The sequence below is a fragment of the Juglans regia genome, chromosome 7, assembly GCF_001411555.2.
Source record: "Juglans regia cultivar Chandler chromosome 7, Walnut 2.0, whole genome shotgun sequence".
NCBI lineage: Eukaryota > Viridiplantae > Streptophyta > Magnoliopsida > Fagales > Juglandaceae > Juglans > Juglans regia.
The window spans coordinates 13642997-13663421 of NC_049907.1; the positions used below are offsets into that span (position 1 = coordinate 13642997).

General features: G+C 34.8%; 1 protein-coding gene across 1 annotated transcript; it reads left to right on the top strand.

Moving 5' to 3' along the window:
• Window positions 1–11567: 11567 nt before the first annotated feature.
• Window positions 11568–16206, top strand: LOC108986404 (soluble inorganic pyrophosphatase 1). Its single transcript, XM_018959019.2, has 9 exons — window positions 11568–11827; window positions 13477–13614; window positions 13693–13721; window positions 14375–14440; window positions 14730–14837; window positions 15303–15368; window positions 15454–15574; window positions 15682–15763; window positions 15846–16206. The coding sequence occupies exons 2-9, from the start codon at window positions 13479–13481 to the stop codon at window positions 15886–15888; spliced, it is 651 nt and encodes a 216-aa protein (XP_018814564.1). The 5' UTR covers window positions 11568–11827; window positions 13477–13478; the 3' UTR covers window positions 15889–16206.
• Window positions 16207–20425: the final 4219 nt, after the last annotated feature.

Below are 20425 nucleotides of genomic sequence, written 5' to 3' on the forward strand. Positions count from 1 at the left end.
CCCTCTTCTTTCATTATCCGATCTTAATTATATTAAAATCACCACTTATCAACCATGGATAACTGCATTGGCTCTCCACCGTTAGAACTTCCCAAAGCTGTCATCTCTCTTGTTGAGAGCATTTCGCGTATACAAAGGACACCATCATTCGAAAACTTTCCTTCCCTACCAGCAGTGAAATATGCTAATTACTCCTCCCATGTACCTCAACGTGAAATCCACTACCCCATACAACCCATAGCTTACCTCCCAATTCCATATTAGTACACCCATCAACCCCATTCATCCGACTTCTGAATGACTGGAACTTTGATTCGGATGCAAACGACTATGCAATGGCAACAATACCCGGATTAAATTTCCTCACTAACATCCTTAACCTTCACCTCAAGGTTTGTAAACCTCACACATTCCAGAACAACAAATTACCAATCATAAATTCAATCGAGAATGCCTGCTTAGGGCCCTAACCGAACTCCTCAGTTTCCTTACCTAGGGTCTAACCTCCACAAGTACATTATGATTCTCATAATCAGAATGACACAATTTATTCTTCCCCATGTGCTCAATAAAGTCAACTCCTCTGAACGTGTCTCCATAAGGACCTTAATATCATGACTTTCCACATTTAACACTCTCTCTGCATCACCAATATTCTCAATTGAAGTACCACCCTCCAAACCCTCCCTACTACCCTCCAAAACTATATGCATGTCCATCTACCCTAACTCACCCTCCACTAACTCCAAACTCACATGCTGACCAAAATCATGTGCCTCCTCCACATTCGGTAACTGACTTACCAAGTGCGTAGAGACCCCCTCAGCTTCAGCATCCGAGCAGTCCTGAAGATCGAAATCCTCTGCCCTTCTGAGCAGCTCCTCACCTCTCAACACTTCCTCTTGATGTACCACATTTTCCACACTTTTCAGCCCTTAGAGCAATAGGCGCATCACCCAGTTGTTCATCCACCATATTAACCACCTCCTTGTCCTCCACCATCACACTTCCCATCGGTAATGCAATAGAATCAGGAACTCCATTCTCACTCTGCAGCAAGACATTCACCCTAACATTCACATCCCTTGTTGCACCCAACACACTTCCTGCACCAACAAAATCATTTTTTTAAAGGTCGACATCTGTATTCTCCATATCGCTATTTGGTTCCATGCTATTCATCATACTCCGAGTCTCATCAATGGTTGGGACATTCTCCTTAGTATTAAGCTAAGTCGTCAAAGTCATCGCTCCCATCTTACTAGATTCACCCCGTTGCAAAATTGGTTTTTCCTCATTTTTTCATTTTCGAAACCAAGTTACATTCACTTTTCGCCCTTTCTAAAGCCCATCACGACTCTTTTCTTCCCATTTACAAGTCCTTGCATTATGTCCTTGCACATGACATTTCATACAATAGGCTGGTAACATTTTGAAAACAATTTCTTGAGAGAAACTCTGTGGATTTAAAGAAGTCCCCATCCAGATTGTTGTCAAAGGTTCCAGGGTCACGTCCATCTCCACACAAACTCTTGCCCCATCCGTACAAGTAGCACACCCTGTTGGATTATCATGCTTGAGGATCGACCAATCGGTGTTGTGATGCTCCACAGCAATGATTCATGATAAAAATTAGGAGGCAACCTCAGCAATGTGATCCATACTGGAACACACATTGGTTCCTGATCCTCAAGAAAATCTGTAGTCCAATGAAAAGGTCAGTATTGAACTCCATCAATCTCACATGATTCTCTAGCAAAAGTTTTTACAAAGTCCTCTTCTGTCATCATACGAATAAAGACATTTCTGGGCCTTCTCATCGATGAAACAACCGGCTGATGACATAGACCCCATCTTTTTCTGATGAAGGAGCGAATGGAATCAAGAGAAGGTCGCTGGTGTAAGAACTTCAAAACCAACGAAAACTAGAACGACACTGCTAAACGATCAATCTCAACCTTCAAAAAGACCACGCACACCTCCCCTTCTAAATTTTCATGAGTCCGAAAAGGCACCACCACCTATAGAAGAGGTTGTGGAGATTCAAGCAGCGTATCAACAAACGAATGCTGACGTGAGGCGACCACCAAAGTGGCTTGGCGGCCACCGGCGACTGCCATGCACAACCCTAAACACACACTCAAATTGGCAAACCAAAATCGCCAAACCAATTGCTTGAAAATCGCCAACTAGCCTCTCGCAAAATACGGAGCCTCAAGTCTTTTTTGCACTGCTAATTGATCTATTAAAAATTATTGCATAAATTCTTTGTTCATGGTTTCAACGTGGTATTTTTTCAATGTGCTTATGTGCTAAGACAAGACTGCACAAAATATGTTAACATTTCACTTGATGAAGTTTCAGGGTTGAGAAAATTACAGATCAATGAATTGGATGAAGCTCATCAAGATGCCTATGACAACGCTCAGTTGGCTATGACAACGCTCAGTTGGCGAAGGAACATATGAAAATTCTACATGATCAGAAAATTTATCCCAAGCATTTCACACTTGGTCAGGAAGTTCTTCTTTACAACTGTCGCTTACATACTTTTCCTGGTAAATTGAAATCCCGATGTTGTGGGTCGTTTATTGTAAAGAAGGTTCATCCTCACGGGACGGTAGATATTGTTAATCCGAAGAATGGCAATAACTTCACTGGCAATGGACAATGTCTGAAGCCCTTTATGACTGCCTTTGATCCAAACGAAGAGATCTTGCTTGTGCAAGACCCCAGGAAAGTATCTTGATTTTGATTTTGATTTTGATTTTGATTTTGATTTTTTTTTTCTTTCTTCTTCTTCCCTTTACGACTTTCTTTAATTTTTTTTTCTTTGATTTTATATCACATGCTAGGTTGTCTGTTTTGCTTACTTATTCCTGTGCAATTTAGTTTCTTTTGTTCAATTCATTGAGGACAATGTCTCTCACTAGTTGGGGGGTAGCGTGTGTGCACCGGATAACATAATTTTGCATTAATGTGATGTGCATTGATACAGAAATGATTGACACACACTCTATTTCTAACATTTTGTGAAATTTGAGCATCTTGGGGGAGTGATTGAGCGGAATTCTTTTTGAGAAGATTTATTTTCAAGCTTGAGCATAGAGCATGATTTTTTATGCATCATATTTTGTTGATGTGTAGCTTGAAATACCGGGATGCTATACTCATTGAAATGAGACTTGGTGAGATTTTTGTAGAACAAATGGCAAGTTTTGAAGGACATTTTGCACATGCTTATATTTGTAGTGTTCCTCAATTTACTGTTCATTGATTTAACACAGGAGAAGTAAACTGCAGGATTACCAAGCCTTTTTTTCAAAACAAAAACAAAAACAAAAGAACAAAAACAAAAAGAAAAAAAAAAAAAGAAAGATGAAAACGATTTATGGATCTTTCCTAAATTAAGGGCTAAAAACAGTTACCCAAGACTTTGGGGGTTGAGTGTTCAACCTTTAAAAGCAGAGCTGGCGTGAAAACTGCTAGTCCCTTGGGCTTTGAGGTAGTTAGAATCAGCAATAATTAATCTTAAGGTTGAAAAATCATATGACAAATCATGGCTAGTAATGAGCAACACACAGCCAGTTTAACTCTACACACACATTTGAGTTCTGATACACTTGCCTCAATTCTATGTGAAATATTGTTGAGATAGTCTTGGCGGGTATAGCCCCTTGGGGTTGAGTAGTAATGTGTCACTTTTGTGAGAATTCATAATTGTGTTTGATTGCTTCTATTTGGATTTCGATTTTTATGCAATATTCATCTCAATTAATTTTCACTATTTTGCTCAAGGTTTAGCAAAACGCTAGTTGGGGGTGTGATTGAGCTGAGTTATTGCATATTTTATACATCTAGAACCAATATATTTTAATTATTTCATTACATTATTATTGGTTTTAGATGGAAAAATGATTAAGATGCATAAATTCGGGTTGTGATTTAAATTGATTTATAGCATAGTTTATGCTTAATTTTATAACTTGTGATTTAATTGGGCAATATTTCTTCAGATGCACAACACATTTTTTATATTCTTTTTTTTTTCTTTTTTTTTTCTTTTTTTCTTTTTTTCTTTTCTTTTTTTTTTTCTTTTTTCTTTCCAAGCCTTGTAAAAGCATGAGAAAAGTCAAGGCACCCAAAGGCAAGTCAAAAAGCAACCCAACATATCTTTTTCTCTTGGTGTTTGGAAGGAAGCAAGGAAGAGTTTTTTTGGTTCTTTCTCAAAACGCACGCTGGGCAACACACGGAAAAAAGAAAAAAATAAACGCACACAACGGAGCGAGACGCTACGGGCATTTTGAAAAAAAGCAAGAATCCCTTTTTTTCATGAGGAGTTTTGGACGACGCGAACGAGAGAGGAAATTGTTTTTTCTTTTTCGTTTTGAATAGCTCGCTAGAAACGGATGCACGGAGGGAAGAACGTCGCGGCTTGAAGAACCTCGAGGGGTCCAAACTGTAGTTTCTCTAGCCTCCTTCACTACTTTCCATCTTCATCTCCATTCATTTGGCTTGCTCTTTCCACTCTCTATTATTTATTTAATTTTAGTTTAAAATTTATGATATATTTTGAGATATTTGGCTTAGATCTTTGGGCATTTTATTTGCCGTTTATTTTCCTTGATGTTAGTTATTTTTCTTGCTTCTTTAAGCTTCCATTAAATATACATTACAATTATTATGGATTGATTTTGATAATTTATGATTTAAATGCAAGGATGAACCATAGAATTTTAGTTTTGGGGCTTTTCAATTTTCAGCTCATATTGCATTAATTATTTTCTAATCTAGCTTAGTTCTTGGTTTAATTTTGTTAAACTTTTAGTTCCATTGCATATTAGGTTAATTAGGACTGAATTAATTTTGGTTTTATTAATTAATTTTCTTATTAATTGAGATTGTTTAGCTTAGTTGATTCCTTGATTGTTAATTTCAATTTGCTAGTCTCTTACATTTCATTTCGACACTCAAAAAAATCTAAAAATATGAATCTAGTCCATGACTAGTGCCCTTTTCATTCCCGTTGCATTCTTCCATTCATTACACATATCAACATTTTTATTTTCTCTTTATGAATATTTTCACCATTTTAAACGAGTTTGGTTTTAAGTAACTTTTCCTGAGGAGACGATCTAGGAATTTATTCCTAATTATTACGCGACATCCTCCTATACTTGAGACAGCCTTTGTGCTGCTCATTTTTTAGTGAGTCAAAGCCCTACTGGTCGTTGGCAGTGGAAGAAATACTCACCTTCAAGAATTGTCTCAAGTTTATCAATCGTTTTATGGAAATTTTTTTGAAGTTGCTAGTAGAGAGTCAGGAGCTCATAGGAGGAGTAGGATAATATTTTTAACTATGTAGAATGAGACAATATGCTAATCTTTTGAGGTTATGACGGGTCAATATTTTAGGATCCTACTTTGATGTATGAATGGTAAGAACATAATCTTTTGGGGTATAATAGACTTTTGATTTGGTACCATGTTTATTGCTCAAGCCCGTGTTATTTTTCTACTGTGATTTATTCATACTTCTAGAAACCTGTTAGGTGCATTGCATGTTAACTATCATGAACGAGGAGTATGTAACCCAGTGTTGCATCTCTCAATGCTTCAATTACTGCAAATCACAAGCAGGGGTTGGGGGCGTCACAATTAGTCATTGTCACTTCCCAAATAATTTTATACAACACCAACTATTCATCACTCTCATTCAGGTACGACATACCAAAAACGATTAGTCGCCTGACTAAATAGTACATTTTCACAAGTGCAATTAACTAGTAGTGGAGATAGGCCTTTGTTTCTATGACTCGAGTAGGGTCAATTCCTCGGAAATTTCATCTTGGACTACGCTTGCATCAAGGCCTATGGTTCCAATAAACGAAACCATAGGTAGGTTAAACATCTATGACAATACTATGAATGAGAGACAATGCAAGTGAAGATGCAAGTACTGTTTTATGTAAATGATTTGTGAACACATTTATGCATGGTGAGGAATCAGCCTCTAAGCAAATCTCAATTATACTTAATTATCACTAAGGCGAGGAAACACCCTCTTATCAAACACATAAAACTCAATTGTTTAAGAAAAGAACCATATGCAATCGGGTTTATATATGTAATAAAACATCAGGTAACATTTATAAAAGAGCTTATTCATACTTGAAGATGGACTTAGGTTTTCCTTGCTAGTGCTCGATGTATTGCCTCACTAGGTATCTTTTGGCACAATTTTCATCTAATCATACGTAAAGATGGACTTAGAGTGAATATATACATGTTATATTTTTTATAATTACGTTATAGCCCCTAAACCTTTTGATTTTATATTATGCCCTAAACTTTTAAATATTATAGTTTGACCCCTAAAGTTTTTGGTATTTGCATTTTGACCACTAATTTCTCAAAATTTACATTTTAGACCCGATTTTAGAAACTCATATGTGATGTTCTTTTCTTGGTTTATTTATTTCCTACATTCCTTATTTTTTCATATATATTTTTAGACATTCAAGCCTAGGATTTTCACTACGGCCGAAATCCCTAAGGAAACTTTTTACACTATTTTCATTTTAGTTTGTCAATCTATCCTCCTACTTAAAATGTTCTTCTTTAAATACATAATATATCCTAATGCATGTTGGTTGGACAACCTTGGCCTATTTTTAACTTATTGGCCAAATAACCAAATCTCATCTCATGTCTTCAAATTTTCATTTTAACATCAAGATTTAGACATGCATGCTCATCTATATTTCTCCATTCAAAACACCATTTTAACCTTCATGAGCCATAACCGGCCTTTATGTAGGTTCGGACATTTTTCCTTTAAAACAATATCACATAAGCATCGATTCATATTCCCATACCCGTTTTCATCCAAAATTTATAACGTAAAACTAAATGAATGTTTGATCTAAGTCTTGCACGTTCATCATCTCTTCAATTCCTTACTTAAACTAATGGTTTAAACACGAATGAGCACATGCATGTGGATTCAAGCTTTAGAACTTCTAGTTACATAGTTTGGCCCATATGAGAAACTCAAGCATGCATGATAAATGCTCATGCTCTAGATCTTTTGCACCTTGGATTAATTGTGTTAAAGTTCTACATTGGGTTAAAAAATAATGAAGGTGATGCATGATCACTAGGGGATGTTTAGATGTAAGATTTCTAGCAAACTAATGAAACTGTTAAATGTTGGTTTACGGGTTTGCAAAACTATGTTTGGGCTGACAAGGTATTTGTTATATTTTTTGTTGGGGTATGAAAAATAGTGGGCCTATTAAAAACATGTTCTATGAAGAAAATTTATGTGAGTTTTTTATTTTTTTATTTCGTGAAGATCTTTTTTATTTTGTTTGATACAAAAATTGAGGTAAAAGGTTTTAATGAAAATGTTTTGTGTGAGGACTGGGTAGAAGCAAGGGAAGAGACATTTTCCCATGGGCAAGGTACGGTGAAGGATGAGGCAACAGGTCTAGCAATGTGCAGCTAGTCCAAAGTAGGGCGAACATCGCTATGTAGAAAGCCTGGCAGACACATCCTAGTACTAGGTGATAAAAGAGAGAATGATACCTGATGGTCCCACCCTATAAAAGGCTTTGGTCCCACCCAAAGTGTTGGATCTTCTTTGTAGTTGGAGTCTTCAAAGAAATCAAGTGACTTCAAGGGTGCGACAGAGAGAGCAGCACCAGTGCGACCGTAGTATTTTAATATTGTTCATGTAGGTTAGCTCCTAAGAATGTACTGGGAATGTGGGGTAATGTTTTGTGAGTATGATTGTAATATTAGACTTTTCATTACTGTAACTCTCCCATTTTTTCTACATGAAAATAATATATATCTTCTCTATTATGTTTATGGATTATCTTTACACTGTAATTTTGAGATTTTGAGTTTGAATGGTGTGGGTTGGTTGTGATTGTGATTTTTGGGTGCGTGAGTATTACCGTGTGTCGAAGAGTCCCTGTGCCATTCCTACAGCACGTTGCCACAAGTTTCATAAGAATAGAGAGAGTCCCCTTGACGATCGGGCTGGAATGTCTTCATATGATTGGCTTCACTTGATAAACGGGTAGAGAGACTTTCCGAATTGATCATGTATGTTGTCTTTCAGTCGGTTGATCGAGTAGAGAGATTCTCCAGGTTGATCATGTATGTTGTCTTCGGGTGTGTTAACCGAGTTGAGCGATTCTCCATGTTGAATGATTTGAAATTGGTGGATCAGTTTGCACATTGACTAAGTAGAGTGATTCTCCGGGTTTAATGGTGGAATGATTCCTTACTTGGTATTTATACCATGAGATATGATGAATTTTATGTGCTTTGATAAGACGGTAGTTCCTCGCCTTGGTGATATTTATGTATGCATAAGATTTTCTCAGAGGGTGATTCCTCATCATGTTTATATACTTGAGTTTTACCTAGATTGTGGTTCCTCGCCATGCATAATAAAGATATGTGTTCCCAGTCCATTTACATAAAACATTGCATGTATATTCATTTGCCTTGTCTCTCATTAGTAGTATTGTCATAGATGTTTAACATACCTATGGTTTCGTTTATCAAAATTGTAGACATTGATGCAGACATAGAGTAAGAAGAGTTTCCGGTGGAAGGAGGACTGATTCTGCCCAAGTCATAGAAACGGAGGCCTATCTCCGTTATTTGTTGTTTATATTTTATTAAGATGTACTATTTAGTCAAACGACAAACTATGTTCGAGTTATCGTACATGGACGTAAGTGATGAACAGATGGTGTTGTATAAGATTATTTGGGAGATAACAATGACATGTGGATATTATTATTGTTAATGGATGAACCTTTACCTATTTAAACTTCTAGTATAATTAGTAGTTAATTTTTTTTTTCACTAAACTTTTACTTATTTTGATGTTACTTAATTTATTTACCACGTATTCGATTCATGATTACACACATAGATCAGACAGTAATATCAAGTTGCCGACCGGCTAGAAATTCTGACATTACGTATCATCATCAGGCTCTTTAGCGAACAATGGAACACCACATTTCGTCCTCGTTTGGATATAAAAACACTCTCAATCCATCTCATATTATCTCAGCATTATAATTTTCTCAAATTCTCATACAAAATATAATAAACAATTTAATTTTTTTCAAATCTTAAAATAATACTAATATTAAAAAATAATATTTTAAAAATATTTTATTCAACTAATCTAAAATCATCTTATCTCATCTCATCATCCAAATAAGCTCGCTTATATTTAAAAGGTACGTGCTTATTAATTTATTTTTGCTGTAAAAACATTATTCCGACTGTCTAATTGAACCAATGCTGAAGCCTGAAATGATTTGAAGAATCCACACGATGGAAAACCCAATTTTTAAAATTAAATTTACATTAATTTGACTAAAAAACTAAGTGCGAACTAATGATAAGGGCACGTTATGAAACTAGTATTTTTGAGATTAGTGCCATTGGCAACCTTTGAAACGTGCAGGCAAGCGGCAACGTGGTGTGAAGAAATTTGGACCAATAATATAATTATTTATTTATTAGAGGTTCTCAGTTTTCGGACATTGTAATCCCCCGAGCAAGTGCAAATCTTCCCGGCATTGGAATTTATTCCGTATCACATGGACTCTGTCGCCATTTGAACGTCGAAAAACTAGTGGTTCTGTGGAGGAGAATTTTATGCATTGCTTTTCGCCGCCAATTGTAAGGTATTAGTCATTCCAAAAATGCTATTTTAAAATATATAGTCATATATTATTCATATAGTCATAAAATATAAATTTTAAAAATTATTTCTTAAAATAAATTATATCATATAGATAATATATAATAGTGTAGATGGCTTGGAATAGAGTTGAGAAAATTTTGGTATCTAAATCAAAACTTATTCTACTTAAAAGTCCTAAACCACATACTTTTTTAAAAAAAATTAAAAAAATAAATCGACGCCTGACTGATTTGTGATATAAAACTGTTGAATAGAATATAGCGTATATAAAAGTATCTTCATTGACTTGGCCAAAATGAAAGGATAGCTAAAATTTAGATAACTTGTATCAAAAAGACTCTACATATTAGATTAGTCATTTTTAAAATAATTTAGATTTCTATTACAATGATTGACTAAATATAAAGAACCACAATTGGTTTATCAAACATTAAAATAATAATTTCTCACTCCAACTACACAGGCGAAAACGGCAACAAAACGCGGAATATTTCTCTCCCGTAACTCTTTCTCCACCTTCTCTCTGTCTCTCTCTCACTCCCACTCCCAATTCGTAATCCCTCCACGACCCATGGAAACACCTGGTAGTGTTATTTTATGTACGTGAGGGAAATTAAGATATATACATGAATACTAGTATGTTGCTAGACATGGTAAGTGCAGATTTATCAAATGTTGGAAGTGCTAGACATACTAAGATGGCGTTGGATCTTAAAAGGTCTTGTAGGTGCAGATTTTTTATTGACACCGAAATGGGTAAATTGTTAAATATTTTGCCAATGAATAAGAAATTTAGATAAAAATTTAGATAAATTTAATCTCGATTTTTTGTTATTAGCATTAAATGATATTTAAAAATATGATTTTTTTAATATTAATTTAATTAGAATATAATTATTATTATTATAAATTAGTATAATTATAAAATGTGATGTAAATAAATTAAATAAAATAATTATTAATTTAATAATATTTTATTAATATATATAGAATGAATGATTAATTTAATATAAAGATTGAATTTAAATGAAATATATAAATATAAAAAAAATATGATATTAACTAAAGGCAGGTTTGGGAGATGAGATTAGATACAAAATTTTCATCTCATCTCATCTCATCATTATACATTTTTTAAATTCTTATACAAAATATAATAAACAATTTAATTTTTTCAAATCTCAATTCAATTTTTTTAAATTCCAATACAATAATAATACTAAAATATAATATTTTAAATATTAAAATAAAATATAAAATTCTTATTTCATCTTCTAAATCTGTCCTAAATTTTAAAGATAAATTTAATCAATAAAATGCTCTAAATTAAAAGAATAAAACATTTTCCTAATTGTCTTACATCAGGTCAATTCCAGCAATGAAGACTGCCACCTACTAGCTATACACTACATCATTACCATCAATGCGATGTTGATACATTTTTAAATAAATAAAAATAATAAAAAATATATTTTAAATTAAAAAATAATATTAAATAAAATCATAAATTATATTCGTATCATCGATTTATTTTAAAAAATAAAATTTATTATTAAAAATTAATTTATTATATAATTCTTATACAGTTATTAAAATAAATACATAACATTTATGCACTTTTTTATATAATTCTTATATACATGTTAAAAAAAATACACAACGTACTCTATAATTACAACTATTATTTCTTTAAATTAAAAACTATCACAATAAATTGAAAAAAAAAAAAAAAGTGGGTGGCCATGCAGCGACCCTTTAATAAAGTTAAGAACTTAAAAGAGTATAAAATTTATCAATTAATCTGCACAAGAAACAAAGTACAGGGACTATTTTAATAGAATAACCAACTGAAAATTTGGAGGGGAGAGCATGTGGAAGACGCAGCTAACTTCTCTCCCCAACGGACACTAGGCAGGGCTTCGTAGAATTGACCAACCCCATCCCTCTCTCTCTCTCGCTCTCTCTCTATAAATGTGAGAGGCCGTAGTGCTGGGTTAAGACCTCCGCCCATCTATATTCTATCTCTCCTTTCTTCCAAAACCATATTTCTAGCTCTCCCACGATCTACCACATTTTTCGGTATGTTTCTGCTGATTTTTTCTTTTTTCTTGCACTACTACGTTTCCGTCTTTTTCTTGGATCGCATGTTCTCGATCGCCTTTTCCAGATACCAGATTTCGCATATGTTCTTAGGTTTTACTTGCTTTACGCAGAGTCGTAATAAAGTTCTTTGTATTGGGATTATTGTCATATGTTGGAGTAGGTGTCATGATTGATCTCTCCTAGTAGTATGTACAGTAGATTTCTGAAGTCATAATCTGCACCTAAATATGGTGGATCCATTTCCATTTTGTATATTCTGCCATCAATTTTGACAATCACCACCTCAGACTCTCAGAAATTACAATGTAGCCCCTCTAATTTATATGTTGATATGAATGCTCTTGATATGTAATTCAAACAAAAAATTAAATAAATAAGGTTGAGAATTTAAAGAAACAATAATAAGAACTAAAAACATAAAAACTGAAAATTAATTTCAAAACAAAAAAATATAAAAAGTAACAAACGTGATTTTTTAAGAATTTTTTTCTAAAAAATATTTATTTTAAAAAACGTTTGTTGAAAATTTTGTATTTCTTTTAATTTAATAGATATAATTTATTAGGTTTGCTTTTTCTGATGTAATTTTATCTTTTAATTTAAAAGGAAAAATGAGGTATATCGCAACTTTTTTATAGTTAGGGAGGTGAATTCCCAAAGAATAACTTTAATTTGCAAACCTATTTATTGATGTTCCAAGCATGCCAAGATGATATGGAAGCCTATCATGTCAGTATTGGTAATTTGACATTTTTTATGAATAAAATGGGTCCACAGTAAGTGGTATGTTACACACTAGACTTGTATATAGCATAACTCTATTTATTAAAACACTCGAGTCTCAATTTCTAAGCACAATGGTTAGAAAGTTTCGTATACCTTTAAGATAATTGTGGATTAATTCATTCTGTTTCATTTTCACTACAGAACTTCCAAAATTCATCACCGATTTGTTTCGGGCTGATGATAATAAAAGATGTATATAAAAAAAGAAAAGACATGTCAAAATATTTCAATTCAAATACGGGTATTGCTTAGGTATAAGATTTGAAAAGTTACACTTGCAAGCCGGTCCACACTGCTGACATATTATAATTTGATTAGTAAAAGATTTTAATTTTAGACATCTCTTACAAATCAAATTTTGCCATATCAGCTGTGTGGAGAGTATGTCTTCCACACCGGCTTGTATGTATTCTGGATTTAATCATCCTCGATCATACTAATTGATGCCAGGCATTTTGAATGACTTCATTGGTAGACTCCATAAAATCAAATGACACATATGGGCCTTTAATGAGGTTATTTTGGATCAGGCCCACACACACAAACACATGTTTTGTAATGGGCTCTTGATCCACGATATCACCTTACATTCTATTTTCACAAAAAGGAAGTGTCTTTGATCTGAATGTCATTTGCTTCTAGAGTGATTTGTATATAATCTTGGCTGCTAAATATCAGACTGCATAAGGATTATGGCATTGCCACCTCCTGCAACTGAAATAATTAATTCTCATATTTGTCATCCTGATTTAAGAACCAGAGTTTTTGAATCCACAGCTTCGTTAATTTTAATATTTTATCAAGCTTTCCATGTGATACTTTTTTCTGCATCTTATTAGAGATGAGTGACGAGGCACATGAAAGTGAAGCTAAAGAAAATCATGCTCAACGTTCAGTTCCCCGATTGAATGAGAGAATCCTTTCATCTTTGTCAAGGAGATCAGTTGCTGCACACCCTTGGCATGATCTCGAGATTGGTATGTATAAACCCACTATATTCAGTGTTCATATAAACTTAAAGGTACTAATTCTGTTCCATAAAACTTTGTCTGCAGGACCTGGAGCACCTAATGTTTTCAACTGTGTATGTTTTCGAACTTGGCTTTACAATATGAAGTGCTTTGTTAGTGAAGGGAATAAACATGTTCAGCCCTTGAATTTTGTCTGCCTTATTTTTTTTCTGTATTTTCTGTATTGATTGTAGCGCATCCAATAATGCAACCAAAATCTCCCTCAAATTTTAGATGGGGGACCTACTAGAAGATATTAACTTTGCTTTTTTATTTTTTGGGTGGTAACATGCTAAAAGAATGTTCAAGTGAGATTTCTAGCATGCAGTTAAGATCACCATCTCAGCACAGTAATTTCTGTTTCTTTATGAATCTCTAACTCTTTCCCAGCATGCAAATATCACTTGTCCAATAAGAATTATCAAAGCAATTACACCTTCTTTATGGTCATTCCCGTGCAACCCAATCCAGCAGCGTTCCCTTTTATCCCAGTGGGTAAAACATTAGTGCTGCAGGCTAATTTTGTGACCATCACCCCTTTCCTTGCAAATTATTCTCAACATCAATTAGACTCCATTTCCCAGCTGCCAACTTTTCTCAGCCTTCTTAAATTTCCAGTACTTTCTCTTTCCTAGCAAGAATTTTCAACTTTTAAATCGAAACTCGTTTTCTTCAGGCACATTTTCTAATGTATCTCTTTGTTGTATTACTAATTGGAATGATACAGGTTGTTGAGATCACAAAGGGAAGTAAGGTGAAATATGAGCTTGACAAGAAGACAGGACTAATTAAGGTATTGACCATTTCGTCCTCTTAAATGGAAGATTTTAGTGCTAGTCTGAAAAGTATATTCTTTCGGCTTTGCGTTGAAGCATACTTAACTAGAAAAGGTTGGTTCAAAATGCTTCCAGTCCAAATACTTTTTTGGCTGTTTCTGCTGAATGAGGACTGTAAGATCTTTGGAAGGGTTTTTGATTTATACTTCTACTCCGGGAGAATCTTAGTTCTTGCATTTTGCTACCTTGTACTTTGATTAGATATCTTCCATCAGATTGACCTTACCATCTGCATCAATTGCTCAGGTTGATCGTATTTTGTATTCGTCAGTAGTATATCCTCATAACTATGGTTTCATTCCTCGCACATTGTGTGAAGACAATGACCCATTGGATGTTTTAGTTCTAATGCAGGTAATTTTTTAGTGTTCCTATTTTATGTATTCAATAGAAAATTCTCATTTCTCAGTTCTTTGAGTGTTGAAAAACAAATCTCACTATCATATTTTCTAGATAATTCTGATATTGTTAAATTCTTGACATATTTCTTATTGAGTATACAAAAGAATAATTTATTGTAGAACGTTCCAATATTTACCTATATATTCCATTTCCAGAGATCCCTGAATACAAACTGTAAATTCCTGGGTTTTTCATATATTGAGACACAAAGTGCACATTGCTCTTCACTTCTTCTTTTTGCACTTTTCTCCAAGCCATTGCAGTAGTTCAACAAATTTGTCACAAATCTACCAAATAAATTGCCAGTGATGAATTTGTCACCACGTACTATGTTGTCAATTTACTAGAGTTCTTGGTGTTTGCATGTTTGAGCTTCACGTTAACAATACCATCCTAAACCATCTGTGACTTGAATAGGAGCCCGTCCTTCCCGGTTGCTTTCTCCGAGCCAGAGCCATAGGACTTATGCCTATGATTGACCAGGTACACTTTCAAAGAGCTGAACAAACAGAACATTTGGAATTTCATGTCGTAGTTTGGTAATAACAGCTTTGTGCCTTCAACCCAGGGAGAGAAAGATGATAAGATAATTGCAGTGTGTGCTGATGATCCAGAGTATAAGCACTATACTGACATCAAAGAGCTTGCCCCTCATCGCTTGTCCGAGATCCGCCGCTTCTTTGAAGACTGTAACCTTTCAAACTATTACATCTAAAACTTGTTTCCCAACTTTAGATTTGTAAGTTTATTTGATGTTAATGTATAATATTGGGATGTTTCGTGATATATTTGACAGACAAGAAGAATGAGAACAAAGAGGTTGCAGTCAATGACTTTTTACCTTCAACAACTGCCATTGAAGCCATCCAGTACTCAATGTAAGTCTAGCAACATGGGAGATTTGCTGAGCAATTTTCCACACTTGCACAAACTAAAGTTGGTACGTTAAAATTGATGCAGGGACCTGTATGCTGAGTACATTCTGCACACCTTGAGGCGATAGGCTATATATTTTATTTCTAGAATAAGTATCAATGATGACTCTGAAGATGTTATGAGAAGCTCCTGTCTTATTATTTGTTGTAATTTTGGGTATTTTTTTTATGGTTTTTTATTTGATCAACCGAGTTGAGAAGGAATGTTAAGGGAACATTTCTTACATGATCTGTTTCAATTGGAACTTTATTTAAGGAATACTTTATCAGGTGTTCTATTTTTTATTTTTAAATAAATACCAGCTTATGTTTTGACAAATTTCCTCCATTATACTAAACGGAAGACACGTGGCAGTCTATAAATAAAAACCGTTTTTTTTCTCTTATTTTTTAAAATGAAAAATAAAATTATAATAACTTATTTTTCAAAAAATAAAAATTGTGATTGCCCCCTTCCCGCCGGATGACAAGCTGGCGGCCCCTACCTAGTGGCTGGATCTGACCCCTTTCCCTTTGAGTAATTGTCCGTGTCTTGGTTTCAAGATTTTGCCAAAATCTTCCTGAGTTCTTAAAAGCAATGCTCCATTCATTATGTTCGATTTCGTGTTAGCTCCTTGGGCTGCAAGAGGAATGTACAAGTCAAAACTTCAAATTTTCTTCTGAAATTGAAATATTTCCCGTAAATCAAAACGTGAATGTGTTATTTACACCTCAATGTTCTGAGAATATTGAATCTAAAATAATAATTATTAAAAACTATCTCATAAATTGAAATGGCTTAATGTTATTACATTTGATCACAATTGAAATTTTTTAAAAGAATCGTTTTCTTAAAAACGAGCATCTACAAATAGCAGTCATCGACAGGTTGTCAAACTACAAAAATTTAGTAAATTTAACGATAAAAATCACTTTTTTCTATTTTACATAACCTATTTCAAATACAACCCACATTGTATTATCTATTCCTATATCTAAACTATTAAAATAATCATTTTAATCACTTAGTCTATATGTTAACGTTGTATTTCGTACACCTTTGAGCCTGGTTTCAATAACTCGAGTCTGGGCCTTTATACCTGCACACTCAAAAAAACATAAGGGGCTCAGTGGTGGCCAGAGAACTTCTAATGCTTAAGTCAGTAAAACTCCTTAGTAGTTTGTACTAGAGTGCGAGAGGTTAGAGAGACTTCTTCGTACCTAGGGGGTCTGCTTTTATACGAGGTTGCGGGGGAGACATCTCGTCCTCCTTGTCAAGGAGTTCTTATCTTTTCTACTGAGTTGTCAGGATCATTTAATGTGGTGTGGAGCTTGGAAGGCATTGCATTCCCTCATACCCTCTAACAGGGTATCAAAGGCCATCCACATTTTCCGCTCTCTTGTAGGTACAGATCCTTGAGTGTTAGGTGTCACCGGGGGTGGCAGGGCGTCGACTCCCATTTGTCCCTATCATTCATCTTTTCCACGTTGGGGTTGCTTCAAAGATTTCTTTAGCTTGCGGGTCGGGTATTCCAAAGGGGTGCAGGGACTCCCTTAGAAAAGGATCATTGGGTCAGGTTAGGCCCCTCGTGGTTCTTCATGGGCCTAGAGGAAGGAAAATTCCCTTAAAGTTACCCTGCCAATTCCTATCGGACTAGTTCGGTGAGAATTTCTTTTCACCCTTCTCTTATTGTTCCTTCCTTTATGTGGTTGTGTCTGTTGAACTTCCATGCCTTTGAAATGGGCAGTTATTCCTCTTCTTGTATTCTTATTGAATAGAAGGAACAAGAAGCAGACATTTCAATCAGAAATCAACGTTGGATCCCTACAAGATAGCTCGACCGGGAAGCAGCATATCTTTCAAGAAAAGAGTCAATCACATTTTTCCTCTCTTGTAATTTTACCAGGTATAGTGTGTATTTTTCGTTGGGGAGTTCCTGAAAAAAATAGTCACATCTTTACTCGTTACTGTCTCAATGTTCAGAAGCACAAATGGCACTCTCTATTAACAACTCCCCCATGAATGATCCTTCTTTTTAAGTATCCACGCTGGCTCGGTTTCCCTAGCATTAATGGTGTCAGGAGGCTCTTCCTCTCCCACGTCGTATCGTACATACACGCTACGGGATTCGTGTCCGTCTTGATGGTCTCATGGGGTGCGTGCGTTCCTACGATCTGGGATCCCAACTGTTGCGAGGGCCTATTTAAGCCTCGACCCCTTCGTCATATGGGGCCTACTTGCACTCTTTGCCATTGTCTCCCTTCTCTGAATCCTTTGCATGTTCTGTGTTTTCCTTCCTTTCAGTCTTCTATGTGTTTCTTGCCTCTTTTTCCTCTATCTTCATGTTCTCATGGCTCCCAAGAACCCTTCCCATGCTACTCCCCGAAGCTCCAACTATGTTAATCCTCTTGGCGCCTCCCAAACCCCAGGGGGTATCGACCCTCCCGAGGTTCGCACTGAGTCTCAATGGTTTGATGGTTGTTCTTGGCAGTCGGCATTGACTTCAGGTGAGTTGGAGTAGTTGAAGTCAACCTACAAGGTACCCGACATCGTCGAGTTCCTAGTGCCTGAGCTCCATGAAGGGGCGGTGGACTCCAAGGGTTATACCATAAAAGTGGCCCTATATCAGAGCATGTTCTCAAGCGGCCTTCGGCTCCCCTTCTACCATTCGATTCACAATGTGCTAGATTTTCTCCATCTAGCCCCTACTCAACTTCACCCAAATGCATGGAGGATCTTGGTGTCCTACTGCATCATCTAACGACGAGCATTGGAGGAGGTAGGTTCAGAGCATCCTAACCTTACTGCTTGCAAGTTCCTTCTCACCCACAATCTTCTGAAGCATAATGGTAACACATGCAGCTTTCGGTCGATTCAGAGACACCTGAAATTTAATAAAGAAGCCACGACATATTAGAACTTACTAATTGAAGATAATAGTCATGAAGATTATTCTGCTAGTTTAACATAATACTTGGAAAAACCACTGCACTTAAAACAAATTTTTAGTTAGAGCCTACAAATCTAACATATGAGCTCCTTTAAAGCACTTAAATTTCAAAAGACCTAACTATAATTCAACGTTCCTAAATGTTAACTAGTTGGGTAAGGCACTCTTTCAATCATGATTACACCTTTAAGATGATAACATAGTAATAATTATGATATCCTTGGATTGTGACAATATATTGTCTGCATACTACTCCCATGGGTTAGCTTTTGTTCAGGAACTTATCAAAAAATGATTTTGTTCAGGATATGATGCCTGAGTGTCACAAGCTTATAATCTCCTTAAAGTAGGGGTGTAAATTCAAACCGGAAAACCAGACCGGTTTTACCGGTTTTGAACCGGTCCGGTCCGGAACCGGTTTTTAAAACGTAAAAACCGACCGGTTCCGGGATTTTTTGGACAGGACCGGACCGGTTGATTAAAAAAAATAAAAAATAATATTTTTATATATAAGTTTTATACAAAATATTTTATATATATTAAATATTAATATATATAAGTTTTATATATAATGTATAATTATAAATTTTTATGTGAAATTTTATATATAACATATATATTCATATATGAAATAATTTCTTATTATAATTTATAAATTATTATATAAAATGTTAATACTAAATCACTAAAAGTTTATAACTAATACTAATATATAACTTATAACTATACCAATAGTCTAATATTAATACTATTATATAGTCTAATATATTAATAAAAGTATAAAACATTTTTTTTTAAATCAATTTTTTTTTTTTATAAACAAATTTTTAATGACAAATTGTGAAATTTACATTTCAAAAAAACTAAAAAATCGGACCGGACCAGACCGGAAACCGGTAAAACCGGAAGTACCGGTTTAGGAGGGTAACCGGTGCGTAATCGGTTTTGAAAAATACAAAACCGGTACATACCGGTTCGGTCCTAGATTTTATCCAAAACCGGACCGGTTACACCCCTACCTTAAAGGAATTTAAGCCCATGCTTATTAATATAGGAGTCGTTCTATGGTGCATATACTACATATCATGAAATCACTAGTGTTCACCGCTGATTGAAATATTAAGTACTGTCCACAGTAGATCACATCAAGAAATCTTTGTTGTTTGTACCGTCCACTCAAGCTTTAGATTGCAATTACAACTTTAACTAAGCAACTAACTTTAGACACCAAAATAAAAGGAACAAGTTAAAAACAACTACTCTACAATGTTAACATGAAGTTTAACCAAAATACAATTGGCATGCTGGAAAAGATTTTTTTGTTTTTTTTATAAATAAAAAACTTTAACTTTATTGATCAAATGAAACTAGGCGAAGCCCATGTATAGAGGAAGTATACAAAAGATGCACCTAATTACATTCTAGAAAGCTGAAAAGAAAACAAAAACTCATGAACATTCCCTCCCTTTAGTACAATAGCATAAAACCACTGAACCAAAGAAGACACAAAAATTCCAGATTTCCTCCACATCTCGCTCCTTGTTGTTGAAGCACCTCTCATTCATTTCCATCCATAAACACCACATTTAAGCACAAAGAAATCATCCTCCATGACGGTGCTAGTTGAGAACTATTATGATGTCTATTCCAACATGCTAGAAGCTCCACCACACTC